General features: G+C 40.4%; 1 protein-coding gene across 2 annotated transcripts in view; it reads left to right on the top strand.

Annotated features, from left to right (window-relative positions):
* The window catches only part of LOC100127805 (putative methyltransferase DDB_G0268948), a 111,382-nt gene that overhangs the window by 66,133 nt on the left and 29,203 nt on the right, over window positions 1–16,046 (top strand). For both annotated transcript variants that reach the window (XM_002937441.4, XM_031893494.1), the window contains exon 5: window positions 12,320–12,430. In XM_002937441.4, coding sequence (XP_002937487.2) covers window positions 12,320–12,430 — 111 coding nt within the window. The remainder of the gene's footprint in view (window positions 1–12,319; window positions 12,431–16,046) is intronic.

Raw genomic sequence — 16,046 nt, forward strand, 5'->3', positions numbered from 1 at the left:
TAAAGAAATGAATTTTCGTTCAATTTGTAAACAAAACATCGTACTAATTATTTTTTTACCTGATTTAAGTTAGATATTTCAGTTTATTCCAGTAAATGTAAATTGTCTCTGAAGATTTTGTAACCCTTTCTTGGCACACTCGGGCTGGATATACAGGAGATTTGTGTTCTCTGTGAAATATAGATACTGGGAACTGGGAAAAAGCGCAGTGCCTCAACCTAGTGGACACTGAGGAACACGCCTCAAGGGGATTTCCACTAGGAAATAATCACACACGGTTTGCAGCAATATCAAACTTTTGAAATAGAAGGTAGAACAGCTTTAGGGATAACTGATAATCCTGTCCTGAGGAACTTGTGTAGTCTATTCACTGCTGGCACAGTCTCTGTACTTGCCCAGCCCCAACTTGGATCCGGATAGACCCCAACCCTTAAATCAATTCAGTCCCTTCCCCAAGAGCTCTTTAGTCCCCCCAGGAAGAGCTACCTGCCCCAGAGTACCTTCCCTGTTGAAAAGGGTGGCTGCTCCCACATAGCAGGCAAACGGGCAATACCTGTTCACTCCAGAGGACAAACACACAGAAAGTTCCACAGAGGACTTTATACTTCCTGGCAGCCCAGCAGACTTTAATTCTTTCAAATCTGAACACCCCACACTTTGTACTGGCTGCTCACTCTGGATCTCCCTCTCTGCCTGGCAAACAACAGCAGGGGCTCCCTTTATAAACTGCTGGGCCCGCCCCTAGATTTTTGGCTCCAAACCTTAGGCACACCTCTCCCAGACGTGCACTGGGGCATCCAGCCAATCGGATCCCTCCCCAGTCTGTAGCTAGGCTGGATGAGGTCACAGACTGAGAAACAGGGGACAGAGTTCTCTGATCCCCTACAATTTCAAGCAATTATATTTTATTTTTTTCTACCTTATTAATCCACTTTAACTGATGAGACAGGCACAGGCTTAACTGGAGTTGGCATACAAGTAGAGTGACAAATGAAAGCCCAGGCAGTGAGTTGATCAGTGACCCAATCAGTGGCTGGATTATATTGCCTTAGCCAGGGGAGAATAAGAATGACTGGAGTGGTGGGATACTTAATGATCAGGAAGAAAATCTCCTCTGAGTGTAACCAGCCAACTCTCAGCAGCAAAGGCACAGTAGCAGAGATTAAGAGTCCAGGAGAAAAATCTTGCGACACATCATCCTCTCAACAGGCCTGGATTTGTGGAGAGGCCGCAATGGCCCGGGCCTAGGACAGCAGAAATTTAGGGGCGGCATGCCGCCCCACCACAACTAAATTTTGAAAATTTTGCCCCCATACGGAGCAAAGGGGACCTCTCCCAACTGCTCCGTATGGGAGTTTAAATGTTTGCGCATGCGCGGTCGTGCACTGCGTGGGGGTGCACACGTTTTTGCATGCGCGCTCCATGAGGAGGAGGGGGGGCGATCAAGGGGGGGTGACCTCGGGGCACATGGAACGCAAATCCGGCGCTGCCTCCCAATCCTCCACTAAACTACTTGCTACATTCATCAACAATTTAGACCTCTGTGATACATGAAGGTTGCATCACCCAGGTGGCAAAGCATAAAATGTTCTATTCCAATGTACAATACTCCTACTCTCACATAGTTCTTTGTCTCACCAATCCTAAAACCCTCCTCCATGTCACATATACTGACATCACCGAAATCTCATTGTCAAACCAGGTGGCAGTCATAGGTAAACTCACAGACAAACTGAACATCAATAAAATTAGGAGACTCAACGAATCTCTGTTACCAGTGAGGGAGCTAGTGTCTAAAAAGCAATACTATTTCCATACAACTGCACTGCAGATGTTAATAAAGCCACAGTGTGGACTGCATACAAAATGGTGATCAAACTAGCAGCTCAATAAAAGAAAAACCACAACCGAAAAAAACCCAAAAAGCCAATAGTCGAGCACTGCATCCACTCTGTGACACACATGGGAAACTAGTTTACAACTCTAATATAGCTCAAATGTTCCAAACCTACTATACAAAACTATGCAGGGAATACCACAGACCAGATTAAGACCTCTAACATATCCACCTTTGTTCGCTGATGACACACTTATTCACATTTTCACAACCCCAGACATCCCTTCCAAACCAAATCCAGTCTATTATGCATTTCTGGGAATCCACATAAACCACCCAAGTCATTAGCTATTTTACAAGGACTATCTGACAACAACCTGAAGCTGCTAAAACTTAACGTCAATTTTTGCTTGTTGAAAACAAGCATGAAATATTTGGGAGTCAAATTAGTTGATACTTAGAGCAACTATATAAGCTGAACTTTCCACCAATGTATACCCATCTTAAGTCCCTATTGCAGACGTATCCCTGTTAGGTAGGATCAATGTAGTGAAAATGGTAAATCTCCCGAAAATACTATACTTATTCAGAGCTCTTCCAATCCAGGACCCCAAAAGATATCCTAAAACCATCCAATCCAAAATTACTTCTTTTATCTGGCAAAACAAAAGATCCAGAATTTCCAGAAATACACTTGCAAGGTCCAAACTTAGAGGCGCATGGGGCTTACACATTATCCCATTATTAACATATATTGCCTAGCAGCCAGGTTAGCACAACTGGTACAGTGGAATTCAGGGGAATTTACATACAGATGGGTAGACATTGAAAACCCCTTAACCCAACCTTCCCAACCCTTGACCTTCCTTGGTTACATAGAAACACAGACCCCGTCCACAATCCAAACTCTCCCCTATGTTTACCACACTTTACAGATATGGGACCACTGCCTATATAAACCCTAAAATAAGCGGTACACCAAGCATTGTAATACCTGATCAAATACAAGCTACTGTTTTATTATTACAGAGAAAAAGGAAATCATTTTTAAAAATTAGAATTATTTTCTTAAAATGGAGTCTATGGGAGATGGCCTTCCCGTATTTTGAAACTTTCTGGATAATGGTTTTCCAGATAACAGATCCCATACCTGTATTGGCAAACAATCCACTTCATAAAATATATACTGTATAGCAACAGCCAAACAAACTAGATTCAAGATGATTTATGGTAATTAATCACTAAGCATTGATCTCTGAAAGCATTGATCTCTGAAATATACTGGTTATTGTGTCTCAACCAGACCCCAGATAAAACACGCTACCAACAAGAATTTGAAGCACACAAAAGGGAGAATCTCACAGACAGTCAATTTCAGTTGTTCAAGGTCATGGCACACATTTCACAAAATATAATCAGTAAGAAAGAACCTTACAAAATCCTTTATAGCTGGTACATTTCCCCAATGCAAATAATAAAATTAAATCTTGACTCTTAAGGAACTTGCATCTAGGGCTGCAGTGCTGTGGCTGACAACTGCCACAACTGGTGGAAATGCTCAGCAAATCTGGGCATATACATTTACCCTTCTATCACAGCTATTACAAAGACAAGAAAACCCCAATCCTTGGATTGTACTGCTGGGCAGACATCTGCCAGACACACCCAAACAGCAAAACAAACTCATTTATCAACTTTGCTGGGCCACAAAATAAGCTCTTTCTTCTATCTGTAAACACCTGGTCCCCAACCACAGATGGTGGAAAGGAAATTCTGGTGGACTGCAGCCAACAAAAAGCTTACATATATGCTGAAAGACAAGATAATAAGACTAAATATGGAACCCATGGACAATGGGGGTGTGGCTCCATTGAGTTATAGTAACAATATGGTTACAGCGGATACAGAAAAGGCAGATGTGCTAAACCAGTTCTTTCTTCTGTGTATACAGTAGAGGAGCCAGAGTGCCAAGTCCCACCCAATAGCTGCACTGTTGCCTCAGCTCCAACTACGCAGTGGTTGACACATGATATGGTGCTTAACCCTTTAAGTGCCACAGGACATAGAATCTACGTTCTGTGTATAAAAGTACCTAAGTGCCACAGGACGTAGATTCTACGTAGATCCTTCACTCCCCAGCCCCTAGACAATGAGCAGAGGTGGGGAACGAGTGGCCCCTGAGGTGTGATCGCCCAGGGTCCCCATAGGAAAAGTCAGGCACGCTGACATTTCCTACTTCCCCCTCCCTCTGAACACTCACTGAATTGCAGGGAGAAACTGCAGCGCAGACTCGTGGGTCCTTCCTCCCACCTCCAGAGGATCTGTGTGACTGCTTGTCCCAGGTAGGTGTTAAAAATCACACATACACACACATATTACACTAATACACACTTACACACACACATGGGTTTCACCCATTTGCAGCACTCACTTACTTGCACATGCTCACATGCACAAAAACAGATTTTGCCTAGTGTACTGACACTTGACAATTTTTTTTTATTCTTGCCTGAAAAAAATGTTTTATTTTGATTGCGGATAGCGTATTCGCTAACCGCACTGCTCAATACCTTTTGTGTATTATTTTGGTGTTTTTATTATATTTTCTGTGATTTTGGTGCATTTTTAGTCATTTTATTGCATTTTTAGCCATTTTATTGCATAGTTGTTGTTTGCTTGACTTTGTCTGTAAAACTAATTTGCCCAAACCAAAATACTCAAGCTGTGATTCTGACTGCAGATATCACTAGGAAAAAAAAAACATTGATTTTAGTGATTTCTTTTTGGATTGTAGCAATTTTATTGCATTTCACATTGTTCTTTGCTACTTGTCTTTGCACATGGACATTTTGTCTGCTGTCTGTTGTGGCTTCCTCTGTACACCACATAGTTTGGTAAATCTATGCATATAGGACACCAAACTGTTCAGTAGACCCCCCGGCGTTCATATTTAGAATGTTTTATGTTGATACGTTACAAAATGTGGGGGTTCATATTGAAGTAAAATGCAAGCTTTGTGCCGATTTTCAGAAATGTCATAAAAACAGTTCTGTTTAGCATAGCTTTGTAGTTTGGTACTTTAGTAGTAAGAAAGATGTATTTACCCATTTTTGTTTTGTCAGAATGTGTACTTTCAGAAAATATATTTTCTAGGGTCTCCGTACTGTTAGGGGGTCTTGTCGCACATAATACACATGCCGGTAGCTTATATTGCAGCGTATTCACTTTGTATGCACTAACTTCCTTTTGGAGTCTCTAAATGCCAGATACATTGGTGATCCTATGCATAGTGGCTATCAAACTGTTCAGTGGACCCTTGGCTTTCATATTTAGGATGTATTTTCTTGGTAACTAATGTTATGTGGGTGGTAAGGTGCTTGAAAGTGGAAGGTTTGATGCGATTTTTAGGTATTTCATCAAAACCGGCAAATTTGGGAAAGCATTGCGATTCTGTAGTTTGTTGTAGAAAGACATGGATACCCATTTTGAATTCACCCGAATGTGTACTTTCCGAAAATATATTGTTTTGGGGGATCAATGTGTTTTTTTGTGTTTTTACCCCACAAAAATCCAGTTATTTTGTTGAATTTTCAGTAGCTAAAGAGATCTCCGGGGCAATTTGTATGCACTACCTTCCTTTTGGGGTCTACATGCCAGATACATCGGTGATCCTATGCACAATGGCATCAAACTGTTCGGTGGACCCTTGGTTTTAATATTTAGGATGTGTTTTTTTGGTACCTAATGCTATGTGGGAGATAAGGTGCTTGAAATTGGAAGCTTTGAGGTGATTTTTTTGAATTTTCATAATTTTTTATAGAAACTGCTAAATTTAGGAAAGCTTTGCTGTTTGGTATTTAGGAGTTGGAAGACATGGTCAGACCAAATATATGGTTTCCTGGGGTAAACCTAATGTTCCAGGATATTCTGCTGTAATGCTTTGAAAATTTGGTAATATACTGCTGGGAGTTTTTGATCTATAGAAGTGAGAAATCTCCATAAAACTATACATTGGCATTGGCACATTCGGGAGACATAAGGCTTTCCAAATCAGTTGAATTTTTGTCCATAAAATAAAATATGTTTCTGGTATAAATCCCCATATCTTGAAAAATATAAATTTTTCCTTTTTTTTTTTTTGTATTTCAAGCTCTAAATCTTGTTCCAGAAGTGGAAATAGTTTGCCTCTCTAAACTTAAGCCTTCCCCCAGTAAAAGCCCCTAAATTGAGAGAGCACCGAATGTTTACAAAACGTCTGGCACCGAGGGGAACCGAAATATGAAATTCTGCTGGTACTTAAAGGGTTATACAAGATAAATGTAAACAAGGCACCTGGGCCAAATGGAATACACCCTCGGGTACTGAGAGAGCTATTGGCAGATATACAGTGGCCTTTGTTTCTGTCCTAGGTTTTTTGCCTTCCTCTGGATCAACTAGAAGTAGGCAGGTTATATATAGGCATTATGGTTGAACGTGATGGACGTACATCTTTTTTCAACGTAACTTACTATGTTACTAGTTTCAAGTTTCATTGTCATATAGAAATAACAATGAAGCATCATTACCATAATGAAATTTTTTTTTGACCCCTGTTCATCCCAACTTTACATAGACAAAAAAAATACAAATATTAAATGTAATAAAAGTGTGCAATAAGGGTACAAGTATTTACAATAAAAAAAATGCAATTAAATATTTGAAATTGTGCAGTGAGGATTTAAAGTGGCTTTGCTTAAAGTAACACTGTGAAGAGTCCAGTAGTTATGGGGAGTGTGTTTTGGTGTGTGCAGAATGTCAGCAGTTCAGAAGCCATGATGTCAGGGCTCTCACCTCTGCCCTGTATGCCGACTCATCTCCATCAGAAATGCAGCCGACACATCCCTGGGGGGCACCGGTGCTAAAGGTGGCCACACATTGTCCAATCCGCCACACACCGTTCAGGGCTGAAACAGCAGATAAGGAGGTAGAAACAATAGGATTTCTACCTCCTTCTGCCGATTCAGCCCTGACAGCAGAAGGAGAACGAGGTTTCATACGATATTATCGGTGCGTGTATGGCTAGCTTAAGTGTCAGTGTGGATGAGGTGATGCTGCCGATCTGAACCACCTGAGGTCTGTTTGTCAGGGAGTCCAGGATCCAGCTGCACAGGGAGGAACCGATGTTCAGGTCACGGAGTTTCATGACAAGTCTGGATGGTACGATGGTGTTGAAATCGGAGCTGTAGTCAATGAACAGCATCCGCACGTATGTGTTTCTCTGGTCCAGGTGGGAGAGGGCAGTGTGAAGTGCAATTGCTTTTGCATCATATGTAAATCTATTTGACCTGTAGGCTATGTTACATAGACAGGCCCAGGACAAAGTTTTTCTGCTAAACTTGAAAATGTGATGACACATTATTCTTGTTATGGTTATTGTTTATTATGATTGTATATTTATTCTGTTTCTACCTCTATACTACTCATCCCTCTTTTCTCCACCCTTCCTCCAATCTCCCCCTTCCTTTTCCTTTTTTATGGCTCTCTTTCTACTTAGATCTTATTTCACAACTTTTTTTAAGTTTGGAGCAATCAGGCTTGCCTATGCACCCTATGCCAGTGATCCCCAACCAGTGGGTCGGGGGCAATATGTTCCTCCCCAACCCCTTGGATGTTGCCCTCAGTGCCCCCAAACCAGGTAGTTATTTTTGAATTCCTAACTTGGTGGCAAGTTTGAATAAAAACAAGATTTACTACCAAATAAAGCCTCCTGTAAGCCGATAGTGTGCATAGAGGCTACCTAATAGCCGATCTAAGCCCTTTTTTGGCACCTCCATGAACTTTTATGATGCTTGTGTTGCATTCCAAGTCTTTTTACATTTGACTGTGACTCACGAGTAAGAAACGTTGGGGACCTCTGCCCTATGCTATGAGCATAAAATGACCCGAAGTGCATCTCCATGGCATGTGTGTATTCATAACATTGTCCTGTGGTGCAGCTTTTTGAAAACAACAACAATAAAAAAACAAAGTGAAAAAAAAAAGAAATACAACACTTCAGTAAAATATCTGGAAATGATATTAATCTAGAGAAATTTACTGCTCTCCTTCAGCCGAAGTGAAATAGATCTTACAAAATCACCTGGGCTAAAGAACATATAACATAGAAAATATAACTTAGGAATACTTATACCACACAACCATCACAAACTATATGACCTCAACTTTATGTGCACCATAGTTCAAATTTACGATAAAATAATATAGGCTGATCAAATTTACTTTACATGATAGCATTTCCCAAACCACTGCACCAACTACAATCTCTCTGTTTTATGTTGAAACAGACCAATCTCAAAGTAATTACAAAGCTTTTTTGTAATACGGAATGGAAATAAACATATACAAGCATTTTAAAACTACAGCAGCCAGCATGACATGGGGGTATAAATTTTCCAGACATTAGACGATATAATATTGCAGCATTATGAGGATCCTGTTGGACTGGCTACATCTTCCTCCTGCTACTCAACTCAGGCCATAGATGCATGGTTTGCCACACCCTGGAATTAACTATACTCCACACATAGAGACAGGAAACATTTTTTTTAAAAAATTGGTGGGAGGTGAAAGACTTCTCCAACGTGCATCTTGTTAACTTTATTCCTCTGGAGTAGGCTATACTAGGTCCTATACTCCTCTGATTCTGATTGTTCCACCATTCTGCCTGCCTTAGGTAAGTGTTGCACAATCACATATTCTCACAAAATCATTTAAGGGGTGGAGGGTTTTTTTTCGGTAGAACATAACACATGCATACACACAACACTATTCAACAAGTGTATACATACACACATTTACATTTTAACGTGTTACTCTTTTTTTGTCCTAAAATGTGTATTTATTGCACTGTGACTAGCATAACTAATAACTGTAAGGTATAATTATTTTTTATTTCAATAATTTTCATTTAGTCTAAATTTAGCAAAACATCCATGTTTGGTTGTTTGGAGAAGTAAGAAATATTATGCAGAATTGTCAGAATTTGTACCTTTTAAAACTGCATGGATTTCTGAGATCTGCATATTTCTGAATGCAGGATGCTTTTTTATTTTTAAGAGTATATATTTGTGGGGCCTGCTGTGTGTTGTTTCCACTTCCTTCAAGGGCCAAGTCACGTGTTTTAATGATCACAATAGTTTTCTTGGGTAGAGGCACATCAGTCAAAGGGGCAGATTTACTAATGCATGAATGCTCCGAGCATATTTTCGCTGACGCTTGCGCGACTTTTCCCACAGGCTTGCGCGAAAATCGGAAAGGTTTACCCGCTGTTTACAATCGTTCGGTACAAAATATTTTTGACTTTTGGATCGCCAATACGATCGTGACTAATACGATTTTCGTGATATTTGTGATCTTCACAAATTTTCGTATCCAATACGGATTAGAACTCGTGATTTGATAAATCTGCCCCAAAATGTCTATAACTGCCAGAGGCCTTTTTTCCATTCATTTAAATGTAAAACTAATTGCATATAATTCTAGTGTCCTTTGACTTCAACTAGAAATGCCCACCTAATAGAAATAGTGTTTGTCATGGGCAACATATTATTTAGTATCTATATACAGGTATGGGACCTGTTATCCAGAATGCTCGGGACTAGGGGTTTTCCAGATAAGGGATCTTTCCATAATTTAGATCTCCATAACTTACCATATATACTCGAGTATAAGCCGAGTTTTTCAGCACTAAAAATGTGCTGAAAAAGTAAACCTTGGCTTATACTCGCGCTTATACTCGCATATATACGGTATATGAATCCTCTAAGGTGCCGAATCACTAAGGTGCCGAGCATCACCAGCATCGGCTTCTAACAAAAGGAACTGGCACAGTAGGGGCACCGATGAGATGCGCATCGGCGGCGGCATTGGATGCGCGGAAGGGGCGCTTCACAGGGTAGGGGATACCTGACTAATGCTGGCATGTGCTGATGATCAGGTTGGAGTGGCACAGAAAGCAGTGGGTGTGTGGTACGGCGGCCTTTGAAGTGGGAGACCCAGGCTGGAGATTGTGTACTAGATGCTGCCAAGCACTATCTTACACAACCCAAAGCTTTCTGATCCCACTGCCTGCTGTGAAATTACATGTACACTTCATTATCATCAGATTATGGGCACTGCTCAGCCTGTACTGCACATTGCTTCTCCTTGTAATACCCAGTAATGCTTCTCTTTCCTCTTGTGTAGCCTCACATAACAAAGGTATAGCATTCCTCCTATATTAAAAATATAATTCCCCAAGCCTAACTCTGTGTCTATGCTCTATGATCTTTGCTCCCTACTTCCCCTTTGTGTAAAAAGTTGTAAATGCAATGTGCACAAGCCCATTGGGACTCAATACTAGCCTACAGTGAAGTCAGAATTTATGAGGCACTAACACAGGAGTGAAGGTTTGCCAATCAAAGGGAGCAAAGGTCACAGTGCCAAGTGATCAAGTAAATTTTTAAGGAATACTGTCATGATTTTTATGGTATACTTTTAGTTCTAAATTACACCGTTTACATAGCAAATAAAATTATGTTCTTGAACCAACAAATGTATTTTTTTGGTTGTAATATTGGTGTGTAGGCGCCATCTCAGTGCATTGTGCTTGGGTCTGAGCTTTCAGAAGGAGCCAGCGCTACACATTAGAACTGCTTTCAGCTAACCTATTGTTTCTCCTACTCCCATGTAACTGGGGGAGTCCCAAGCCACACTTGGATTTCTTACTATTGCGTGCTATTCTGATATATACTGGGAGCGGCTATCTTGATGCTTTCACATTGTTCTGCTAATTGGCTGCTGGGAGGGGGTGATATCACTTCAACTTGCAGTAGCGGCTGCATTTCCCTCGGCTTATACTCGAGTCAATAAGTTTTTCCAGTTTTCTTAGGTAAAATTAGGTACCTCGGCTTATATTCGGATCGGCTTATACTCGAGTATATACGGTATGTCTGCTAAAAATGATTTAAATATTGAATAAACGCAATAGGTTTGTTTTGCCTAGTTGGGATCCAGTACAAGGTACTGTTTTAGTATTAGAGAGAAAATGGGAATCATTTTTAAAAATTCAAATTATTTGCTTATAAAGGAGTCTATGGGAGATGGCCCTTCCATAATTCTGAGCTTTCTGGATAATGGGTTTCTGGATAAGGGATCCCATACCTGTACTGATAGTATATTGATTACCAGTGTACAGATACTGCAAGCAAAAGTTAAAGGAAAAAGAAAGGTAAAAACTAAGTAAGCTTTATCAGAAAGGTCTATGTAAATATAGCCATAAGCACCCACAGAAATGCTGTACTGAGTTCTCTGTCAAAAGATTTGGTTTGTCTGTTTTCCTGTGCCAGAGACACACAGTTCTCTCCTCTCTCCCCTCTCCTGCTCCCCTCTCCCTTAATAATGCTAAGAACTCACTCCCCTCCCCTTAGGAATGTGGATCTGAGCCAATCAGCAGGAAGCTGACTCATAGGGGCACATTTACTAACCCACGAACGGGCCGAATGCGTCCGATTGCGTTTTTTCGTAATGATCAGTGTTTTGCGATTTTTTTCGGAAATTATCGCGACTTTTTCGTTACCAATACGATTTGCGCGAAAAAACGCGAGTTTTTCGTAGCCATTCTGAAAGTTGCACAAAATCTGGGGGTTTTTTCGTAGCGTTAAAACTTGCGCGAAAAGTTGCGATTTTTTTCGTAGAGTTAAAACTTGCGCGAAACGTTGCGCCTTTTAAGTTTTAACGCTACGAAAAAGGCGCGACTTTTCACGCAAGTTTTAACGCTACGAAAAAAAATCGCCAGATTTTGCGCAACTTTCGGAATGGCTATGAAAAACTCGCGTTTTTTCGCGCAAATCGTATTGGTAACGAAAAAGTCGGGATAATTTCCGAAAAGTCGTAAAGACGCCGAAAAAAATCGCAAAAAATACGAAAAAGTCGCAAAATGTTCGTTTTCCAATCGGAATTTTTCCAATTCGGATTCGAATTCGTGTCTTAGTAAATCAGCCCCATAGTCTTACAAACGGAGTATGTACACTGGTCTGGGTCTAGATGCAGGAGTGAGGCATTATGGGAACTTTCTTTACACAGCTCAGTGTTTTTTCTCCCTGTTTGGCATCTGAACAGATGAAAAATGGGGAGACTTAAGGGCACTGTTGAGAGAACTGAAGGTATGCCTGCAGCTTGAGATTACCTCTTCATTACCCTTTCCTTCTCCTTTAAGTAGGAAGATTATCTGTGTGATGTTATCTACCTCACAAAAACCCAACTTGAAGCCCTTTCAGTTTCTCTGTTTAGCTCACAAAATAACTTGGTTAAAGCAATAAGCAAGTATATTTAGCATTATTCATTCAATTTGTAATTTGTATTGAACAAGGAGGTATACTGCTCTTTCAATTAGAATAATATTGTACATGTATGCAGCAGGGATAAAACACAATTTTTTGTGAATTGCTTCTTATATAATTTTAGGCTGATCGAGTACTGAAACCTTGTGGTTGCCTTGCATTTTTTACCTATCTTCCAAATATGGAGGTCCATTACAAACACCAATCACAGCAGCTTACACAAGTCATTACTGAGGTAAGAAGAGAAGTAAATTTAATTTTACTAAAATTCTGTGTAATGCCTATGTAACAAAAGTTTTCCAAGCAAATATCCAATGTACCTATGCACTGTTATATACCTTTTCAATAAACTTACCTGAGTAAAAAAAAAAATTCTGTACTACATTTAAAAATATATTGAAGAATAATGTTAGAATTGATACTGTAAAAAAGTACTGTTTAACAGGTATGGGATCCCTTATCTGGAAATCCATTATTCAGAAGCTCAGCTGGCCACCTCCCATAGGGTCCATTTTAAGAAAATAATTTTACTTTAAATTTAAAAATGATATATTTTTCTCAGTAATAATAAAACAGTACCTTGTATTTGATCATTAACTAAACTGCATTAATCTATATTGTTGGCAAAACAATTCTATTGGATTCATTTAATGTTTTAAATTAGTTTAGGCAGACTTAAGGAATGGTAATCCATATTATGGAAAGATGCTTATCATTCTGGATAATAGATACCTGTACTAAATATAGAGTAATATGGGAACAATTAAATTGTCTTGCTGTCCTGTGTTTAATGAGATCATAGTTATTCCTAATTCAAAATTTCCTGTTCAGTGTCTCAGTATATCCCCAAACTAACTTGCATTTTACAAATATTATAGTCCAGCCACAAATGTATTCAACACCTGGTTTAAATAAAGAACAGGGTATCAAAATCAGCAATGTAACTAACATAATAATCTTCCAAGCTTCCTGGTGCACAGCTATCCAAACCTGATTTGCCAACCCGCTCATGTCTCCTGCCCGCCTGCGTTCCCCCTCCCCTCCAGCAGGGACAAGAGTGGCTGGGAAGGGGGCAATTGTTTTTAGCTTTAGAGGCAGAATCCATGGTCGGGGCCCCCCTCTCTCAGTGGCCTTCCTGTGACCATGGGGTCTGTTTCCTCTATAGCAGGGGTAGGGAACCTATGGCTCATGAGCCAGATGTGGCTCTTTTGATGGCTGCATCTGGCTCACTGCCAAATCTTTAATAAAAAAATAACAGGGGCGTGGCCTGCACTTGGTGGATAGAAGACGTGTTCTAAGCCTTAGAACACGTCTTCTATCTGCCAAGCTAACGCCATGCCCTCCTCCACATCACATCCGGCATCCTTGGGACCCACCCTACCTTGCCCCTGCGCTCGGCGGATAGAAGACGTGTTTTAAGCCTTAGAACGCATCTTCTATCTGCCAAGCACAGGCCACGCCCTCCTCTGCATCGTATCCGCATCCTTGGGACCCATCCTACCTTGCCACGCAGCATCCGTGGCCAAACATATTGTATGGCTCTCATGGAATTACATTTTCAAATATGTGGTGTTTATGGCTCTCTCAGCCAAGAAGGTTCCCGACCCCTGCTCTATAGCATACCTCCCAACCTGACAGTTCTGATTTTAAAAGCCCGCAGTCCCAGATTCTTTCTGAAAAGTTCCTCATTTTCCTTTGATCTCCTGCACTGAACGCTAAAAAATATACAGTGTTTCTTAAACTTAATTTAAAAAGTAGCTTTTGGCATAAAGCCCAAAACAGTTAACAAGCTTCACCTGCACTTAAAATTATAAGTAATAAGCTAAACAGGTCTCTTGGGGGAACTGAGACTTGCAGCTTAAAGGGCAATATCACCTTTTTTAGCAAAACTGTAATAACACATAAAACAAGACAAGACCCCAAAACCCCCAGAAATGTGTTCAAACTTTAATTAACCTGCCTACTTTTTTTAAAATGGGAGTGATATTTAGAGGGTGTGGTCACAGAAATGGATGTGGTCAAAAATGTTCGCCGATGCATTTCTTTTTGTCTCTCTTTGCATTTTTCAAATGTTGGGAGGTATGCTATAATTAAGCCACTGATCGAAATACAACTTGGGCTGTTTTTCAGCCTGTGTATAAACGCAGTAGGGTTGATTCACTAAGGTGCGTTAAAAGGAGCACTATTTTTAGCATTCATTAAAAATTTTATCGCGTCTTATTTTTCACGTCTTAACGCACGATTCACTAAAAGGATATTTGCATTAATTTAGATGCGATTCTGTTTGCGGTTTTTAAGTCATGAAGAAGACTATTTTCGTGTGGTATTTGACGCAACGTGTGCTAATTAACGCACGTGCGTTACCTGTCGCGCGCACGCCATATTAGCCATATACACCATTACGTTCGTAAAACTACTTTTTTGAAAAGGACTATTTCCATGCAAACTGGAGGCTACATTACTCTAGGGCCAACGCATACTTGAATAAATCACACTGCAAAGTCCATATTGTGTTGCCAAAAGCTCATTAACTGTACTTTTCTATAATTACTGCCTGCCCCTGCAATATTTAGCGCGTCTAAGTGTTTGTGAATCATGCGTTAATATTATTTCTGCACGCTAATTAACAAAATACGGTAAAATTAACGCCGTCGGTTGCATCCCATTTAACACATGCAATATGCGACTTAACGCATGCAATTAATACTTTAGTGAATTGCGCGTTTTTCGCGATTTTAACGCAAAAAAAGCATGCAATAAGCGTTATGGCCCTTTAGTGAATCAACCCTAGTGACTGTTCAGAAATGGGCTGAGCAGAGAAACAGACCCAAGTAACTGTAGCCTAATCCCACTTAATGAATGCTGGACAGTGAGAGGTGACCATTCCTGTACTGTGCTGGAGGGTTTATTTACTTCTTTTCCCCCTCACAGCTCCAGTATTATACTCTTTTTAGCTGTTATTAAAGGGTTAAATGTATCTGCATAACTCCTTCAAAATCAAAAATCAAACAATATGTGTTCAGTTGCACAGACATACTGCTTTCAGGCTTGGTATATCAATCCCCAGAAGGTGAAGCCCTTCACCTTACTCTTAGCAAATGTCAAGGCGAGCACCACAAGGCAGATTACTGATCAGTGAATTAATTGCAGACTTTTACAGCACTGTCAAGTAATGCAATGGCACTCAAGCCTTGAGTGCCATTGCATTACTTGACAATTCTGGACTTTTGGAGGGTGCCGATCCCTTTGGCAGTGAGCACCGGGCGTTTAACTCATTTTGGAGAGTTAAGGGTGTGCGAGGAAGGTCTCTGTTGTAGACTTTTACAGCACAACATGTTACAACCCCTACGCACCCTTTATCAAGTTCCCTTGATAAAGGGCATGACAGGTCAGAAACACAGCAAATATGTAAGTTGAATACAGTGCCTATTCCTTTCTGAGATTGTCCCACAGTTAGTGCCATGCTGGAAAAGTTAGTTCTTACCCATAACATGTTCTCATTTTGTCATGTTAAGTGACCTATTAAAGAATCTCGCCAAACTGAAAAATATATATCAGTAAATATTGCCCTTTTACATCCTTTTCCTTGAGACACCATTTAGTAATGGGCTGCTCCCTCAGAGATCACCTGTCAGGACATAATGCAGCTCTAACAGTAACAGGAATTGTGTGGGAGCAAAAGACAGAACTCTGTCCATTAATTGGCTGATGTGGCCTAGCATGTATGTGTGCCTTGGCTTGTTTGTGTGCTCTGTGAATCCTATGATCCCAGGAAGCGGCCCTTAATTTTCTTGAAAATGGTTTATTTAGACAAAGTAGGGGTTCACATATGAGCTTGTCTATGCAATACA

The sequence above is a fragment of the Xenopus tropicalis genome, chromosome 9 (genome assembly GCF_000004195.4).
Source record: "Xenopus tropicalis strain Nigerian chromosome 9, UCB_Xtro_10.0, whole genome shotgun sequence".
In the NCBI taxonomy this organism is placed as follows: Eukaryota; Metazoa; Chordata; class Amphibia; order Anura; family Pipidae; genus Xenopus; species Xenopus tropicalis.